General features: G+C 38.0%; 1 protein-coding gene across 2 annotated transcripts in view; it reads right to left on the bottom strand.

Annotated features, from left to right (window-relative positions):
- Window positions 1-1,162: 1,162 nt before the first annotated feature.
- SULF1 (sulfatase 1) overlaps window positions 1,163-20,052 on the bottom strand; it is a 123,445-nt gene continuing 104,555 nt past the window's right edge. For both annotated transcript variants that reach the window (XM_066563819.1, XM_066563827.1), the window contains 9 exons: window positions 17,524-17,740; window positions 14,090-14,336; window positions 12,331-12,427; window positions 12,149-12,243; window positions 11,678-11,743; window positions 11,017-11,189; window positions 9,943-10,085; window positions 9,716-9,839; window positions 1,163-3,572 (listed from right to left, as the gene is read on the bottom strand). In XM_066563819.1, coding sequence (XP_066419916.1) covers window positions 2,755-3,572; window positions 9,716-9,839; window positions 9,943-10,085; window positions 11,017-11,189; window positions 11,678-11,743; window positions 12,149-12,243; window positions 12,331-12,427; window positions 14,090-14,336; window positions 17,524-17,740 — 1,980 coding nt within the window. In that variant the 3' untranslated portion in view covers window positions 1,163-2,754. The remainder of the gene's footprint in view (window positions 3,573-9,715; window positions 9,840-9,942; window positions 10,086-11,016; window positions 11,190-11,677; window positions 11,744-12,148; window positions 12,244-12,330; window positions 12,428-14,089; window positions 14,337-17,523; window positions 17,741-20,052) is intronic.

Raw genomic sequence — 20,052 nt, 5'->3', positions numbered from 1 at the left:
TCCCACCTAGTTTAGAAGGTAGGGCACTGTTTAGCTGATAGTTTAAATGACCGAGTATGTCCTAGAAGAAAGAAGGGAGACACCTTTCAATCCAGTAAGATGCTCTTTCTGCCATTTCCTCAATGAGTACTTTAAGCTCTCAGGTAAGGAGGAAGGGCAAGTGGGATGAATCCACGGTTCACTCTGTTGCACCATTCCTTTCTCTATCTCTGCCCCAGCATAAAGAGAGAAAGCACCTTGCTTGGTTCTTTCAAAGAACTGTACTTTCAAAAAATGTAGGGCACATTGTTGGTACTGGATAATTCCCTGCACAAAGGTACAAGAGCTGGTTGTGTGGGACCTCCCTTCAATTTGCCTTTGTACTTCAAGTCCTCCCAAACTCGCCGGCTCAACCTGCTCTGCACGTTGCTTTGAGATACACCCTGTGCTTGCTGCTGTGCTTTCAGGGCAGATTTCTCCCAGGGCTCCATCTGACATTGCAGAGACTGCTTTTTGAACACTTGGATTCATCCACTTTCCTGATCCCCACAAACATCACCTGTAACTTCACGTCTGCAGGAGCATCAGAGTCCCAGGACTATGTAAAATAAAGAAGAGCTCAAGAAGCACGGATTCAGAGGCTGAGTTTAGGCATGAAAGTACTCTTATTGACAGGCCAATGAACAAACATAGAGTTCATGTAAGAGAGTTTACCTTGAAAGCTAAGTTCCTTTTTGTGCTGACTCTTGTACAAGGAGACACAAGTCCTGACTAGTGGTTCACTCGTGGTAAGCACTGCATGTCTGGTCTGCAGTGCTGTGCTGTCACAGGGAGAGCTGTGCAGGGAGGAGAGAAAGCAGCAAAGCAAGTCATGGCTCCATGAAACATTTCATTACTTCTGGGAACTGCTGGTTTTGCAGCTCGGTGCACGGAGTTCAAGGAAGAAAGGACCGGATGAATTTGGAATTAAAAAAAATTAAAATCACAATGTGTCTTAAACAAAAACATATATACATTACTCACATCTCCAGGAATAATTTATACCTAAAAGAATGTTGTGTGTTATTTTGTTACCTGTCGCTTTTAATGTGGATGGATGCTTAAAACTGAAACTGTTGACATATTTTTGAAATAAACCTTATTCAGGAGGAAAACTGGATCATGTGGACTTCTCTGAAGCAGGTAAAGTAAAACACTTTTTATTTCAAGAAATATTGCTTCTAGACTTTCCCGAAGCCAGAATTGTACTATAAAAGTATCACAGAAATATTATACAAGATTTAAAAACACAGTTTGTATCCTAGTAACTTAAAACCTATGTACAAATAGTATCATTCATGACCATAAATATGTGTTTCTATCAATCAGCCCATGACACATACATCAGATAAAGAACTAGTAATTTTAACATATTTACAGAGTCCATCAAAAAGACTGCTTCTTAAAATTATTAAAATCCTACTAAAAGAATCTCCTTTTTAAAAAAGTCAATTTTCAACTTAAAATACAATGTAATGAATGTAAGTTTAACCTGAAGTGCTTGCAATAGCCAAAAAATATTCACTACACTAAATAACATGTAACAGGTAGGAAATGCACCCGTGAGTTGGACACTGTGGAATTACATCTGTTTGAGGTAATTCTCTTTTGTTGCTGTGGTGATAATTATTTAGAAATTTATAAAAAAGCAAGGGAAAATATTAAATTTTGACTAATACAGATTTTCAAAGTCATATTTGTGTTATACTTAATACGATTTAATGCTTGGTAAAGTTCAAGAAAAAATTTAGAATACAACAACAAAAATTATTACTAAGCTACTATTTTTTACTCTCATGTGCCTTTTGTGTCTAAAATAATGGAAACCTAACATGATTTTATCATTCCCTTTAATGCCTGTTCAAAACAGAAAAAGAATTTAAGACTCAAAATGATAATAATGCTTTCAAGATATTGCTCAGAATAATAAAAATCAGGTGGGGCAACAAAAACATTTATGCACTGATGTAAACCTTTCTACCAGTATCAGCAGAAAAAAAAGTCAGAAAAATTAAAGAAATTTTAATACTGACAATATCAACATATAGGGAAACAATCCAATTTAAACAAATCCTTCTACAGTTCACAATCATTAGCCATACCTTTCTGAGAGTAAATTTACTAAAGCAACAAAAACATGCAATATTTTTGCTAAGATAATATTTGAAGAGTCTGTTTCCACAATCCATGGTGTTTACCTCTTTCAGGTCAGTCTGTTTATTGGTTTCACAATTTCATAAGACAACGAGCAAGCTAAGAACCTGTAAGGTATTAGATGCATAAATGGTATGGCATACAGATTTTAAAAGTGCATTTTACTTGAAAGCATGGCATTAAGAATTGCCAGTGGTTAAAATAATTGATAAAAAAGACATTATGCAGGCATACTGGGTGAACTGAAACACTCAGTCATGGTGGGATCATTTGGAAATAGAGAAAGTGACTTCGACATTCTTTACGAAGAAATAATTTTTAGCTTTCAGAAAATGTGCTACTGCATTTGAAAGTTAACACTGTTTCCTTTAATGGAAAACTGGAAATCTTGCTTCCCTGTGTGGAGAAGTGAAAGCATGTGCGTGTGAATAAAAAAAAAATGCACAGAGACAAATACTGAACTGGGCTCAATTTAGCTGCAAAATGTATCTACAATAAACATGGAATGTCAGTTGTCTTGATTACCTTTATTAGTTTGCTAATAAGAAAAAGGAGAACTTATTTAATGGTTTACAACTTGATCTAATCCAAGGAGAGTGGAGCTGAGGCACTGCCTTCTGCATTTAGGATTTGTGAACTTTCTCCTGCAAGACTCTGTTTGGCTTTTTTAAAGAAAGTTCCTTCTTCCTGGGTACTGACAGGTGAATCCCTAATGGATATATTTACGGTCTGACGGACAAAGGGTTCATCAGACCTCATGGGAAGATACATTTGGTCTTCAAATATATCTTCCACAGTGTCACTATCCTGATGAGTGTCTTTTTGAGGAATGCTGATGGGCTGTAGCATGAAGCTATGCTGGGACTCCAACTCTATCAAACCGTTCCCACTGAAATCCATATCAAAACGGTCAGATTCTTTATCCTCCATCCATTTTTCAGCTGGATGACTATTTCTCCAGTGTGCATCATTCAAACTACTTTTCTCAGGAATATCATTGTTTAATTCAAGTTTCCTCTCCTGACTTAAATTCACTGTGCTCAAAGCAAGGGTTGCAATGTCTGTTGGCACAATAAGCTGCAACTCTTCTGCAGTCAGGCCGCTGGACTCCTCAGCAGAAGGCATTTCCACCAAGGTGAACGGCGTGGATGATTCCTCCCCGTTGCTTTGACCAGTGTTATCCTTGTCTGGTTTCTTTTGCTGGTAGTAACTGTTCAGCAGTGCAAACATTCTATCTACATCCTTCAAGTAATTAGTCCAGTCAGCCAGACTAAGTCTAAAGTTGTGTCTGTATTCATATACACTTTCATTCACACTGTACAAGTCTTCCAGTCCTTGCCAGTCAACGTCGCCAGTGAAAATGGGCAGCTTAGCCTTCCCATCCATCCCATAATTGTCCTCTGTTGAAAGAAAGAATAAAGCCTACTGGTGAACACTATTAAAGGTGCAAGCAAAGCTTCCATGTGTGTTTCTACTTCAATTGGCTTGAGAGCACCCCTGTTCATAAAGCAGGTAGCTCAAAGACACCCCACCTCTTCTGTCAGCAGAGGAATGTTCTGGCCTTGGCTATGTTCACAGCCCCTGATAAACACACAGCAAGAATTCCCTGTCTCCTGCTCATCCCTGGGCTGAGTAAAAAAAGAACAAAATCTGGTCTAATGGGGCTTTGTGATGACATTCAGAGATAAGTCCTTCCTCTGATATTTCAAGGCAGGAAAAATGTTTCAATACAAATAATCCATTTGCTTTTCTTGAGCACTCCAGCAAAACATGCAATAACCAAACAATGGTTAAGTATAAAAGAGGGGACTAACTCTGAAAGCCATTGGTGACCTGAACTTCAATGCCCACATGAATTCTGTTTATGGATAGCTTAAAAATATGGTCTACAAAATAACCAGACAGATTTTATTTAGTAAATGATAGCCAAAGGGGGTTTTAATCTATTTCATAGGCATTCATTTTAGTTTACATGGAGCAATTAGGGGAAATGAAAGCTGTAAAAAATTGGTGTGAATTAATCTGGAGGACTGCACCACTTTGTAAAATAGTGTTAAAACATAAACAGAGAATCTTCTTAAGGTTTTGGGGTTTTTTTTAAAAAAAAGCTTTCAAAGAAAATATCTAGCAGCCTTTTCAAATAATAATTCTGAATAAAGGGTATAGACATGGGTCTATAAGTAACAACTGAGCTGCATTTTTTATTGATCACAGAAGAAAATTCAAAGACACAAAAGAAACTCATTTCTGAAATATTTTAAAAATTTGCTACAGTATCTATAGTGACTCAGATTTTCACCTGTGGTGTGAAGCCAATTCTATACTGAAAAGTAACTGAACAGCACCAATTAATTTAATTCACTGGGCAGACTCAATTCACTGGAAAGATTTTTTCAACAAGGTGGTCTACAAAGAAAGACAAATCAAGCAATGCAAACATTTGTCAGGGAAAGTGAAATTTTGCCCTTACAAATGATATTGCAGGCAATCTTTAGTAATTATCTCAATGATAATGATTTATTCTCTTCATGAAAATTGTACAGGCAGGTAGGCTAGTAGCAATTGCTTTAGAAGTTCAAGTGGCTACTTTCCAACCATGTGAACTGTGCTCAAATCCCCATCTATATTGAGCCCTGCATCCCCAAAGATGGTTCTTGGCATCCCCATTAATCTGTTTGTATTTTAAGTTGCCCATTCTCTTTTCTCTTTATTTAAGTAGAACAGAAGATGCAACTTTTGTCTATCATAGATTACATTCTTTGCTTCTTACTAGCTTGGGATTTCACAGTAAAAGAATTTCTCCAATATTTAGTCCATCATATGGAAAGTCAGAAAAATACCATTATGGTCAAAAAAACCCCTTGATATTTTCTTAAAATGTAAGGCCTTACTCTGCTCCCACCAAGGAGACCACTTTCCTTGAAAACACCTGAGTCATTGCTCTTAATTGGAAATATTTTACAACATAAAATTTAAATATTTTATTTTTGAAATATCAAATTATAGATTTTTTTTTTTGCAAACATTTTACAGTCTTCCTGATTCAGGAAGAAACAAAAGCTTTTTGGATTTTGTAGACCAGCTACAACAGAGCATCTTCTTTCTTTCCTGAAGCAGACAAGAGAAATGAAATCATGGCATGGCCACATGACAGCCATCTTTGTAAGTCACATTATGGATAATTTGTTTCCTGGAACAAAAGATAATTAAATACCACAGAGATTTCAAGAAAGAAGATTTACTCTTCCAGTGCTTAGAGGCATAATGGGCCCTAGAAAACATCATGGCAGGGGGCTGCTTTTGCAAGGAATTTAGTCACTAAACCCTTGAAGACATTAACCACACTGCAGATGCAACAATATTTAAATTTTTCTGTTATTATTTGTATTGGTAGGGTTTTGGATTTTTTTTCCTTTGCCAAGTCAGAGCCTGTATAGGAAAACAAATCGTTGCAGGGACAGTCATGTGGGTTGTTATGTTATGGCAGGAACTGGAACAGGAGTGATGCTGTTTGACTGGCAACAGGTTTGGGGACAGACCAGGGGACTGGGGACAAAGCAGGAGCCATAAAGGTGCATTTGGGCCCAGGAGAGCCTCTGCTGCCCATCCCCAGCAGGGGAACAGAGGCTTGAGCTGGGTGGCAGGTTGGGCAGTGGGGAAGTCTGGGGACCAGCAAAGAGAAACAGGGTTTCTGAGGAGGCTCAGCAGCAGGGCAATGGGGCTGTGATGCACAGGAGTAAGATCAGCAAAGAATTTGCAGCGTTCCTACAAAATAGCTGAAAGTCTGAGTCAGAGCTACATGGTCCTTCACTCTGGATCTATTTTTTGCTCTCTAAATGTGGCACTGTTTCTGCAGTCTCAGAGAAGTTTCACAGCTGGGAAGACACTGGGAATTGTTCCATGATCTTTGTGTCACACAGAGGAAAATAGTTTGCTTGAAGACAGAGATAACTTATATTCATATATGTTAAAAAAACAGGGAAGCAAAATCTTAAGGTCCTAGAGCTATTTTGGTTGACTGAGCAAATTACTTCACAGTTTAATTCCACAACTTGCAGTAAGCATGAAAAGTCTCCCACTGAAATTAAAGCAAACAGAGGGAAGAGGAAAGAAGAGGTTTTTCCCCTGTAAGAAATTTTGTTACAAATAAGTATGAAATGGGAAAGTGCAGATGAGTTGCATTTGAGAAACAGCACGGCAGTAGTTTCCTTGATCAACATTTTGGAATTTCTCAGTTATGACACAGATCCAAAAGAGAAAAAAAATATTGCTAGCTGTTCAAAGCAAAACTTGTTCCTTTTCTTTTTTGCTGTTTTGCCGTTTGTTTGTTCATTTGTAGATCAAGCTTTAGTTAAGCTTTACTCTCCATTTATCCTGCCCTGGCATTCTCTATAATGCCATCTGTGCCTGTTTTATCTCAAAACTAATAAGAGATTTGAATATGTCTCCTTTGAGACTAAAGACAGGTGGGTAAAATCACATCCTTGGTGGCTTTGAAAAACTTCAGACAAGTAGGAGAGGAGAGAGGAATGTGCAGTTCACACATCCTGTTATCAACCTTGTCTGCAGAGCCACACTCTGTCCATCACAGGGCAGAGGTGGCACCAGTTTTTCCCTGCTGAAGCTCTCTGTCCCTTTGTGCAAAGCAAGCAGCATCATTCTGGCTATTTCCACATGGGCCTGTTGGCCCAGTGCCTTCCTTCAGCACAGGCAGTGCTTTACTAACTCAGGGCATTTTGAACTGGAAACAGGTCTGAGTGAGAATCAACATGATCTAAAGGAAGCCTAAGGAGCAGTTTAGATGACTTTCCATTGTTATTCCATCTGTTCTCTCCAGGCAGCAACAAAAGTATTCTCTAGTGGATCATTGTAATAACTCCTGATAAATGGGATTTGCTAATTTTTGTTTTGTTTTGGTTGGTTGGTTTTGTTTTGTTTAAGAAAAAGAAAAACATTCTACCAAGATGGGGCTTGAACCAAAATGCTGAATGTGTAAATTGAGAAACTGGGTGTCTGCAATGTCACGACACAGAACAATATTGCTTATGTTATATTATACTGCTATTTGTCACAGTAGCAAAATGTTTATTGTATGTTCTTTGGTATCAGAAGTTAAAATGTTTTTGTTGCTAAACGGTGTAGGAAGATATAATTTAAAGACTAATCCTGTGTGCTCTACTACTTCATATAGTCATACAGTCCAAAAATGCCACTTCTGTTAGACCTGTAGTTAAAATGAGGAATGCTTACTTACAAGGACTCCTTCTAATGAAAACCTTAAAAGCATAATTACAGGGATTGCTTTCTATCATTGTAGCAACCTGCTCCCACCAGGCTGTAATGAGCAATGCAAACAGTGGGATACAAACCAAACAAAAGCTTATGGTTTTCCTAGATCCCAAAACTAGGAAATACAAAATTGGTTGCAAAAGAAAATTTAGCTGCTTAAATTGGAGACCTATATATTGAAATACATTAGCTTAATTGTTCTCTGACTCCTGGAAACTAGTGAAAAGGTTCTTTTCAGAAGATTCTGTGAAAAAGGTTTTATGCAGACTTGTACACCCCTTGGACTCCCTTGTTTACTTTTCAAGTAAGCAATGTGTATCAGGAGCTACTCCTCCAAAGTGTATAGAGGTGAAAATGTATAAAACTGACAAACTGTGAAAAGGAGTCCAGTCTAAATATGACATTCACAGATGTTAATCTGGTTTTCACCCTGAGAACAAGTACTGCTCAGTGAACAGCAAGTGCAGTACTCTTAAGACCTGCAGTTTTTTCAGTCTCTTCAGGTTTTTGCTTTATGTTTGTCTGGTTTCGCCACCAGGAGACACAGGGCTCTGAATGGTAAACATGTAGGGACAATAAGTATACTTTTAAACAGAAAAATATACTCTCAAAGAGATGTCTGTCATGTATTCCTCAGGTTCAAGTGTTAGGCTTAAAAAACCTCACTTGGTGCCTTTCCTCTGTTCAAATAATACAACAGTTTAAGGAAATTTTATTTCATGCTAGTCTGATCTGGTCCCAGCCCAAAGGAGCTTCATCTTTCTGCCACACTTAAATTCAACACTCTGCTGCTGGCTTCAGAGCACAGGCTGCTCATATTGAGCACTGCTTTTGCTTAAAGTGGTATCTGCCAACATTTCTGAAAGCCAGTGAGAAGATTTTGCTTTGCTTCCATAGGTTTGACTAGGTCCTTTGTACTTCAGAAAGCCTTTTAAGCATACTTAGTTTACATTTAAAAAGCAGCTGTGAAGACCTACTAAATAAAACCAGAAAAACACCTCCAACCCATCCAAAATCAACACAATAATACAAGAGCAACCCAAAAGAGGTGATTCTTCTTGTGTAATTTTCCTTGGGCAAACATCTAAGGAGTACAGGCATGAAATATGAGCTGTATGAAGTCTTGCTATGACAATGAGCTACGTTAAATGCAGAAGGGTAGATATAAAAAACAATGGCCAAGTTCAGTGTAGGGTAGTTAGAAAATGCATGCATCGAAAGCTACGCTGTGTGCAGCATGGCAGGATACAGACATTAGTTGAAATGGACTGGAGTCATGCAATTATTTGGAAAGAAGCTGCTGAGGAGAATAAAAAAGTGTGGATACCTGTGTGGATCATAGCTTCCTCCATCTTTATTTCCTGATATAGGAAAATACAAGAGTAACTTTTGTTAGTGTTTAGAACTTGTAAAACCATTCAAAATGTAGTTTTCCATGCACAGCATCTAATTCCTAAAAAGAAATGTACTGTGTTAAATAAAGACAGAGCTGCAGTCCAACAAAGATTTCCTGGAAGTTTTACACAAAAGAACTGAAAACCCACAGGTTCTCAAAAATAATAAAACCCCAAAACAATTAGAAAAAAGAGAAACATTGGTAGATGTAGAAAGAGATACAAAGAGGCAATACCACAAATTATGTAGAATGGAGCATTCCTGTGAAAAAATAATAAATCACAATGTTCAATCAACCAAAGTTAAGTGCAATGAATTCCAGAGACTTGAAGTAAAAATAGCTTTGTTTTACTCAGAGACTCTTGTAAAGAAATGCTGCTTTCTTCAAAAATGAAGGAGGTTACTGGTGATTAGAAGTTTGCAACGTTACGTCTCAGTTGTGGTAAGGAACCTGAAGTTGTTGACATAGGCAAACAGCATTTGAAATAAACACAGGATTTAATGCCTCACCTGATACTGGGAGGCAAAAACTAATGAAATAAACCCTGCAAGAGAGAAAAGAGTTATGGCTGTGAAGATCTGCATGCAGCTGTTATTGATTAGCTCCAATAATGATATCCCTTCTGCAGCATTTCTGTCAAGTGATGGGTTTTGCCATCAATATCTGTCAAGAATAACCTGTGCAGACTTGCAAAGAAGCCTCCTGGTCATGCAGATGTGCACCACTGGTGTATATGGATAATTCCAAATTGTTCAGAGCAACACTTAGGAGAGTGACACTTCATGGATACAATTAGAACTTAAGTAGATGAAAACAATGTTAATAGAATGGAAATAAATGCTGCTATTTATCTTGTACCTGTTTCAAGTCCCTTTGGCCTTGGATTGCACTGCTTGTAACCTTGACAACTTCTCAGTTCCATCAGCTGGACGTGTAATTGATTCAAAATGCCTCTTTCCACTGTGTGAACTGTATTGGTCAGCTGAGAAAGAGAAGAAAGAGGGAAATTATTCTTGTTAACAAAAATTAGGGAAACCCTGGAGGAGTCTGGTGAATGACATTTTGTAACAGGGAAAGGGGTTTACCTGATAGGGATCAGTGTTCATATCAAAATACTCCAAGAAGCCGGTTGCAAACTCACAAAACAGAAAATTGTGGGTGTCATTAACTGTTCTCAAACACCAGTAAGTGTTGTTGTTGGAGCTTGTGCAAGCACAGAAAGAGCCCACTGTAATTATACAAACAAGTTATTAATTTCCAGTCAAAATAATATGCTTGTTTCTTCTACTAGTACCTTAAATCACAGTAATAAAGTACTAGCTTTGCCTTAGGTTTTTATTTTGATTTATTTAGATTTGGGTACTGTGACTAGCTGTGAACAGACTTAATAAAAACAGTAATAGTATTATAATACAGTAACCCCTCTTTAGATTGTGAATATGAGAATATTCACATATGAGAACCCTTTTCATAACTTTTTGTTGTTCCACAGTTAAAAAGAAATTAACTAATGTAATTGTTGTATTTAAAACAAAATCATGCATATGACTACTTTAGGAATATTTTTAAATGTAAAGTACATAGTAGCAGAAGTCCTAGTACAATCAGATTATCACTAGGAGACAATTTCTTTCTCCAAATGAAAAGTTGTTCTTAGCAAATTTTCAGCTTGGGGTCAAATATGTTGTAACTTAATCACCACCTGATCTTGAAATTTCTGCAAATAAAGTTTTCAGTCACTTTTCTTTCTCCATTATCACAAGTGAGAAAAAATACTGGTTTTTAATGCTGAATCCTGAGAAAAGTTTAAGTATGTCTCAGTGGGATAGTAATCTATATACCCTGAAGTTTAAAGAGACTTAAAATATCCTTCGCCTCTAATATTTTGTACATATACACAAGTGCTATGCAGTTATGATTTTGAAAATATTTTAGCATATAAAAAGTGGAATAATGGGAAGAATCATAAGGGATAGTATCTGCATTTTGTTCACTATATGCTGTTTATTATATACTTTGAAATAAAAATGTTAAAGTAGACCTTTTATGTGCTGAAGTTTTTGACAACATTAAAGGTCAGAATAATGTTTTGATTGCATGAAGTGGAAAACCAGCAGAGGATAACCTCGATCACATCTGCATTTCGACACAAGACTCACAGTTCCAGAATGGTGCTGTTTGCCAGTGGTTGTTGTCATGGGTGAAACATGTCAGCCCAGGAAGGCTACACTCATCTCCCTTCTTCTGGCGCCTTTTTCCCTTGCGCTCCTTCTTCCTTCTCCGGTTCTCTTTGAACAGCTGCAGTTTGCCATCCACCTCCTGTGCCGCTTCTCTGTTCAGGGAGGAAGTTGGGCATGGATGACTAAGAACAGTCTCTGTTTGGTTGACAACAGCACTAGCAGTTTTTACTTCTTTCTGGATTTTATAAAGGTGAAAGGATGAGGACAGGACCTTCTAGCTCAGCTTCCCCAGCTGCTAAGATAAGGTGCTCCCTTCAGCAAGCATGAGAAAGGATGCACTGCTGCATTTAGGTTTTACTGGATCTTCTTAAAAAAAAAATTGATCAGTTTCTGATAATACTATTTTCATCCTTTTTCTATCAATAGGTTGAAGAAATATTATCCATAAACTTCCACAAGTTGGCCCAAAACTACTGAATGTTTCTTGTGATGGCTTGCTACATGTGACCTTTTCTTCCCTTCACTTAAAACACAAAACACAAAAAAACCCAAACCAAAAAACTCCCTAAATGCCCAAAACTACATTTATCCAGTCACCAAAAAATCAACTGTGAGAGTGAGAGGTTAATAATAGCCTTACTTGAAGGGATGAAGATGGCTCTTGAGTTTGTCTTGGGCCTTTACCCCCTTCTCTTTGTTGTAATAGCTACAGGGAAAAAATTTAGGAATTATTAAGTAATTAAACTGCTTTCAACACAAAACCAAAACAGAAATATACCATGGTTGACATTTTCTTAAGGAAATATACAGACTTAAAAATTTCACTTAATTTAAGGAAGTTCTATCTGTGTCATCCTATGCTAGGCTATAGCAGAACTACAGCTGGATTCAAACATGTTAGTAGAATACAAACATATGTAATCTTAAACCGTTAAAGTTTATCTTCTTGTGGTTCACAGTAGCTTCTACTCATATCTAACTAAAAAGAGGCCTACAAAGGTTATAAATATCAATAAAGCTTTGTTTTTTTATTTTCAATCTCAAGATCCTGGAAAATGTATAAGCCTTAGAAATCAGAGTAGTATTCAGTATTTAGTACCACCTCTCTTACCTCTGTTTACTACAATCACATTCATCTGGTTTTCTTCTTTTTAGGTGTCCTCTAACTTCCCTCAAATTCTTAATTTTGTCTTGGAGAGCTTCAATCTGCAAAGAGGATATTTCTGACTCAGAATTATTCTTTGAAAAGCTATCAGCGTAAAGACTTCCCTGAGATTTTAAAATACCTCTTACCTCCTTATCAATGTAAGCCTTGTGATCCTTCCAGGCTCTGGCAGACTGGTACAGCTCCCTCTCACAGTGAATAGTGTCATTTGGAAGAATGAAACATCTGTAGATGTGAGTTTAAGAAATAGGAAAATGAAGGCCACTTGTTTCCCAGTTACCCACCCATTTTTTCTCTTTCTTCCAACTCCTCAGAAATTTTGTTTATATTGTTAGTAAACAGATAAAAAGGAACCTCTACAAGGTCTTCCTCTGTTGACTTAATAGTAACAATTGCTTTTATCTGTTTTCTCTGGAAAACTTGTCAACCACAACAGATGGTCTGTGCCTGCTAAGCAAAAAATGCAATAATTTCTTATTCAATCAGAAATGAAATTGAAACTGAAGTAAAAATCTGCTCAGAATTTAAAGCCCCTTGTTAATCATATGTGCCATTGTTTATTTAACCACCAGCTGCTGAGAAATACGTTCTCCTTGCCACATGAATGTGGCTCATCTTCCCAGCATGCAAAACACTCAAGAAGAGAACATACAGTCAGAGGGCTGAAGATCAATATAATCAATAAAGACCAAGAAGAACCAAAGTTAGAGGAAAGAGTTCGAACATGTCATTAAACAAAAAGTCTACAGAGCACTTGGGTTAAAAATCAGCACAATGACAAAAATATTCACAACTGTGTTTGAAAAAACAGCTCTACCAAGAGGAAAAAAAAAGCACAAGAAAGACCGAGGCAGTGGACTGAGACAGAAAATCCAGCAGAGTGGTGCAGGCTGGGCTTTCAAAGTCCCCATGCTGACAAACAGAAATTCCTAATTAGAGAAATACAATTTTGTAGGCAGAACTTTTCTTGGGTCCTCCTTCATCAGAACTCTTCTTTTAATTTTTGCGAAGAATAACAGAAAAAAGAGGTAGAGGCTCATCTCTGTTAACATTATCCTATTCTGGTTTTTCTCTTCACTCAAAGAATTCTGAAAGCAATGCTGCTCTGTAAAGGTCAAAACACTTTATGGAGAAATCATATTTTTTTCTGGAAAACTATTTAAAGCTTTAATAATTCTATGGTTGGAAATTCTCAGTGTAAGAAAGGATAATTTCTACTATTCAAAACTAACCTTTGTGTTCTCCTAAAAAAAAGCAAGAAAAGAGATAAACTCTATTTACATTTTACATATAATAAAAGAGATTCAACAAAGTTTTTTTTCCCTGCATATTCCTGGATTTTGAAAGAAATAATATTAAATTTTTAAAATTAAAAATTATTTTGAGATGTTTGCCTTTTCATTCAGATTTAGTGTATCTTGAATAAACAGGTCTAATGTAACTTAGCTAGTGCTAATGTCTGCAAATTTTAAATTAAGAAACATGATGTAGCTGATCTAGTCTATCCTCATGGGATGGGATCAATCATCTCAGATTTAGGCCTCTATGCTAAACTGTAGTCTAGACTTTATAATAAACAGCAGAAGCATCAGCTTAACAGGGTGATTAATCCATCACAAAATGCATATTTTGATACAAGGGATGAATTTCCCTCTGGAGATGCCTACTCTTCCCTAGAAATAAAACCTAAACCAGAGGTCTCCAATTAAAATACAGATACTAAATATAAATTATTCCACTTCCTAAAAAATACAACTTGGGTGAATCTAAAATCTATGATGTCAGTTTCAAGTTCCTAAATATTGTACAGAGGGAGAAAGAGTACAGCTAGAAAATGAAGATTTGGTTTTAAGAAACAGAAATACCGTACAGAGAAAGCAATCATACTTGTGTGTCACTCTGACAGAGCTGGGTTGACCCAAAGCATCAGTGCCATCAGCAACCATTGTGTCACGAGCAGCACGAGCAGTTTCCTCTCCTTCCTCCTCATTTCCAGCATTGTGACGCTTGGTGATACTTCTGGTCTTCAACACCTGCAGTTCTTCTTCTTCCAGATTTATGTCATATACCTCACCTTCAAATTCCACTGACAAGGACCGGGTTTGGCGAGTGTGAACAAATCGAGGTTTGTATTCTGAACCAGAAGAAACATTCACAGTCAAATATATATGTATATATAGGTATATACATGATCTGTGTCATGAACACAAAACATATTCCAAAGAGAAGAATGTGGTTCAATAAAAACAGTTGATTTTTTCCGTGACTTTACAGAAACTTATTTCATGTTTTTTTGATACATTGTGCCCCACACTTCATGTGTAGCATGAAATTTTGGTTGCTTCGAGGTATGCATTTCATGCTAGTCTGACCTTATGCCACAGTTAGCATCTAAATCTTCAAATAAAAAACAGCATCTCTGAAATCAGATATCTAGAAAGAGACACTAAAAAAATCAGAGAACACAGGATTAGAAACCACTTTAGAAAATGAAATAATTCAGTACTGTGAAACAAGGTTAACACCTGTAAATTGGCATGTGACATACTAATGTAGACTTTAGAATAAAAAATTAATTTTGAAAAGGTTAACACCTTTTCCTTTTTAAAGGTAAGAATTTGGAGGGTAAGAATCTGTCAGATATCAGTATCTGTATGTACCTATATGTATATATGTACATATATTTCAAAATATATGTCATCTGTATTTATGTGTGCAAGCCATAGATCACCAAAGAATTGCTGCATTGCAGAGCTACAGTGAAATTAATTATGCCACTTTTACCCCTTCAAAGCTCTGAGCTTAGTAGGGTTACAGCTCTTTTAGTTACTGTGCATATGAGTAAGATTAACTAAGACAATTAACTCTTTTGAGAAGTCTTTAATTTCATGTACAAGAGAACCTCTGTTTGGTCACAGACTGAAAGATTTTACTTACACTTTTTGCTTCTTTTGCTAAATGCACTTGATCCAAACCAAGATGATAAAACTACCAGTCAATACCACACCAAAGCATGCTGTATCTAGCAATGGTGCCTTGCAAAGCCACACACACAGAGCTCTAGACATACAAAATTAAGTTTGTAAAAAGTCAGTTGTAGGGCATTTCCATTTGTTGCATCTATGCTGAGCACACCCATGTCACCGAACAATAATTTATCCAGCAGAAAACAGCAGCTGTAAGAAAGTACTGCCTTTGGCAGGCAGCATCAGTTCTAGTGAAGTTTTTATGTTAGTGTCTTTGAGAGACACAGGCTGAATCTTTCCTGCAAGAATCTTTTAAAGGAGAAGATAGTGAGCCTCATTGAACTTTTCATTCAAACCACCTTGGTCTAAACCTTTTCAGCAATCACCTGCTGTCAGATGGAAAAAAGTCTCAGTCAAGGCAATGAGGACATTCATCTTCATCAACAGTAAAACTAGTTTCAAAGCATCTTTCTGGTCTGTAACCATATTACTCTTTAATAAAATTATGTAAAAGATTCATAGGGTCAGACACGACAATTTTTTGCATTTGACAGCCTCTGATGATACTGCTTAGTAAACAAGTGGTTGAAAGGGTGGAATATAAAGGCATCTCATGCACATGTCATCTGAAGACAAGCCTGAATTAGTAATTCCCTTCAAAATATTTCATCATTATGAATCTTTCTCTGCTCTACTCAGAGGACTGTTAAGGCTGATTTGGAGGAGGCAGAGAAGGGAAGAGATGTAAGAATGTTGTAAAGAATTAAAGCATAACAAAACAACTTTTCCCAACGCCTCTTTCAGATGTTTTCCATCCTTCCCCTACTTTCTCTCCCCAAGTAACTTGCTCCAGTCACAACCCCCTTTCAGCCCTTGCTGGTGACTTGGTAGCACCTCTTTCCAAGGTACACAGAAGGTATCTCCCCACAAAAATATCGCTTGAGGGAACATTCCCAAGTTTGAGAATCACCCTGGCAGCCTGTAGCATGTACACTTTTCAGCAGAGCTCTGCTCTGTATACACTGTGAGGTTCCTCTGGTCATACTAAACAAATGGAAGAAATTAGATCAAGACAGTATTTAGGCCAAACAATGAGACAACTTAAGACAGATAATATTGTGGTTGAATGTACAAAGAATACCAGGGATTCTTGTTCACATCCACAGTGTGTGGGGCTTTAAATCAGGAAATATTTGGAATGATACTGACATTATTTTCTTAGTTCATAGACATCTGTGCAGCACCTTCTAAATTTGTATCTCGTACAACTTCACTAACATCTTGCTTTGAAGACTCATCTTTATTTTATTTCCCAGTCTTGCACTCTCCTGCTGAAGAGCAGGAGAACACAGCCTGCTCTTCAACAAATTCTAAAATCTGCTTCTATTGCTTCAGCTACAGAAATTCACTTGCATTGCTGGGCAGAGATAAGAAAAATCGTGCTCCATTTAAAATAACAGCCTCTTCAAATAGGCTTCTTTTGTAGAAATCATTAGCAGAAAGAAACCCAAGTGCTACAGTCCTAAAACCCGCTTGTACACTCCCTTCAGCCCTCGCTCCACTAGAGGACACTGTGATCTCGCTGGTGTCCCTGCGGGGATCCCGCTGCGCAGGGCAGGGACAGGGGAAGCGAGAGCTGGGCAGAGTTTGGGTCCGAGAGCAGCCCCGCCGCGCCTCGGGGAGCACATGTGTGCGGGGCATCGCCAAACTGCGAGTGCATCCAGCCTTAGCCATGCAATAAAACGCTTGTCGCGGCCACCTCGGCAGGCAGCGGCCCCGAATCACCGCGGGGCTGTCGTGTGTGAGCTGTGCGAGAGGTGGCACCAGAGCACCACCGCCACCAGCGCCGCACCGCAGCCTAAAGGCTGCTCCTCACCCTGATCCAAGGGATAAATATCCTTGTTCTTGCTGCTGTTAGAATCACAGAATGGTTTGCGTTGGAAAGGACCTAAAAGAATTGCCAGTTCCAGCCCCCCTGCCGCGGGAAGGAACACTTGCCGCTAGAGCAGGTTGCTCAACCTGGCCTTGAACACATCCAGGGATGGGGCATCCCCTTCTCTGGACAACCCTCACAGTACTGATTTTCTTCCTAATATTTAACCCAAACCTACTCTGTCCAACTTCAAAGCGATTTCCCCTTGTCCTATCACTAAATGCCCTTGTAAATTCCCTCTCCAGCTCTAGGCCCACTATAGGTACTTAATACAGAGGCAATTATGCAGAACCTGACTACCAATTCTGGACATCTTCATGAGACACGAAGGTGAAAGCAAGAGCACACTGGTAGGAAAATGCTCTGCTAGCCATTTCCCCCTGCTGTCTGCCTCAGAGTCCAAGGGATCAAGTAACACTTACTTTGCACATTAGGGTTTCTCAGGAACTGTCTTTGATTTTTCCTTTGGGTCCTGCTGTTCCGGTAATCAGTGTCTCCACAGTGGCAGTCCTTGTCTTTGCCGCCGTAGCCCCGGGAGTGGAGGCTGCGCGTTCTCTTTCTGATGGCCAGGATGTCGCTCGACACCTTGCACTTGTGGATTCGGAGTTTGCCAGAAGCATCCTCTGTGCACTGCCACTTCTGCAAGAGAGAGACATGAAGGTGATTTCCCAGCAGCCTTCCAAACCCCTGTTGCTTTCAGGTAGACAGTCGAAGGAGACAGGTACATTTGTTTTTAAATTTAAGCAGCCCCTTAAATAGCAAACTGAGAAGGGAAATATTTTAGGGCAAAAATTAAGTCACATTCTCCACAAGGTCTTTCTCACGCTAGGAAAACATAAGCTTGAATGAAATCACCTCAAATCTGCATAAAATATACAACCCGGACAAAAAAACCCCCAACAAAACAACAAACAGAAAACAAACACATATATATATATATATGTAAATCAAGAGTATCTAGACTACACACATCCCTGAAAAGAGCAACTTAAAAGTCTTAATTTACTAAGACAAGGAGTAATAGCAAGGCAGTTTTCACCCACCCTTTTTCTTCTTTGAAAAAAAAAAAAGTACTTTGTTCTGTGACTTGGATTTTTTTAGCATGATTCAGGGAAAAATAAAAATAATCCCAAGTCCATGGATGAGGAAGAATTGGTTGAGTTGTAGAGTGTTTTGGAAAGAAAAGAACAAATTGTGGATGTAATCTACAGAAAAATACATAAACCATTCCCTACAGTCAGCAGGTGCAAGCAAGGGGAAGAACCTTAGGGACAGTAAACAAGAAATTATCTTGGATAAACTCCTTTGGAGTTATAAGTCATGAGATTTGTATGAGACTTGGGAGGAAAAGCTCTGGAAGGAGTACCTGTAAAAAGCATTGTGTGTGTGCTGAATATCAGAGCAAGTGTGGGAGAATGAAAGGAAACAGTTTTTTTTTTTTTCCAGTTTGTCTGCACAATATCTGCCTGACTTAATTATCAACATCACTGAACCAGATGGAAGATTCCAGGTGGATTTTTCCAGTGGATCCCATCACCTTCACATTTCAAATTAAAAAACAACTGGGACTTTCATTTCCTTTCCACATCATACTGTTTTAAAAAACCTAAATGTTATTTAAAAACAAAAGAGATCAGAGCTCCTTTGCCCACACCCAAAGCTTGCCATACATGGCACTCACAATACACTACACAAAATAAGAAGTCTGTGAAGATTTTAAGTCAGCAGTAGTCTGAATAACAATAGGTAGAACTAGAAATACGTATGTTTATTTATAATTTTAATGCAACCATAAATTACTATTACTCAGTGAGTTTTGTTCACTTCTTCATCTTAAGCCACAATGAACAGAGTTTGCATACAAAGCACTAAGCTTGGTTGGATATTGCAAAGAGCAAAACTCAGTAATGCTATTGCTAACTGGAACCTTTTAGCTGCAGTTTCAGTAAAGTTTCTCTGTACTGTGTCCTGTTTTTGGTTCCCATGACTGAATAGCAAAAGTAGCCTTCTCTTGCCTCATTAATAATAACAAGAGAGATGAATGCTGGTTCTAATGGAGTTGCCAACCTAAATTTTGAAATGGACACTAATATCAGAGCATGCACATTTCGGTGAGCTCCATTAACTAATGGCTGCTCTGGACTGTTTTGGGGATGCTGTCATGCTGACTGAAGAATGGAGAAAGAAAACTGAGCCTCAGGTAGATTTTCTGGCCTGATAACCTGAGGAATGAGCTGATGTGAGCCTGAACCACAGCACCACGAGTGCACTCTCTGGCCTAACATGTGGGCTGAATTAAAGATGGATTCCATGCTGAGATCCTCCTGTGGATTGGCAGGACTCTGATCTCAGAACAGTAAGCCATGTGTAAAAGGACCTTAATTTGAACAAGTCCAGTAACTGGCAGAGAAATGACATTTGTGCCCAGACTTTCAGTGTAAAGGTACATCTATAAGTGACAATGTAACTTTCTACAAGAAAAGGTGTCCAAGAGCTGTAAAGCTTTGCAGATTTTATTCTCCCATAGCATGTGCTCTCTTCCTTCTGCAGCAAGAGATGATTGTTACAGGATAAGAGTTGACTGCACCACTATATTTCCTGTCTTTATTGGGTATGTGTTACATTTATAAACATATGGCACTATCTTTTAAGAAGTCTCAAAAGCAGCATTTTAAAGTAGAATAAGTATTCTCTTTGTCTCCTTGCATTAATCATAGCGAGAGGTTGTAGGAGTGGCTTCAATAACCTTTTAGATCATTTTTAACAGTATTATGACTAACACTGAAACAACACGCTCTGTGTCTAGTACAAGCCAATAATAGTTCCCTATTTAAAACAGGGATTAAATGTGATTCATTTCCTCTTTTATTTTCCTTTTTAAAATTTTATTTTAAAAAAAGTGTCATTATAAAGATGCTTTGGAGTTCTAAGATGGAATTTCCAGTCTAACT

This window comes from Molothrus aeneus, chromosome 1 (assembly GCF_037042795.1).
Source record: "Molothrus aeneus isolate 106 chromosome 1, BPBGC_Maene_1.0, whole genome shotgun sequence".
Classification (NCBI taxonomy): domain Eukaryota; kingdom Metazoa; phylum Chordata; class Aves; order Passeriformes; family Icteridae; genus Molothrus; species Molothrus aeneus.
The sequence above is the reverse complement of the archived record's forward strand: the minus strand, read 5'-3'. Positions and strand labels throughout refer to the sequence as shown.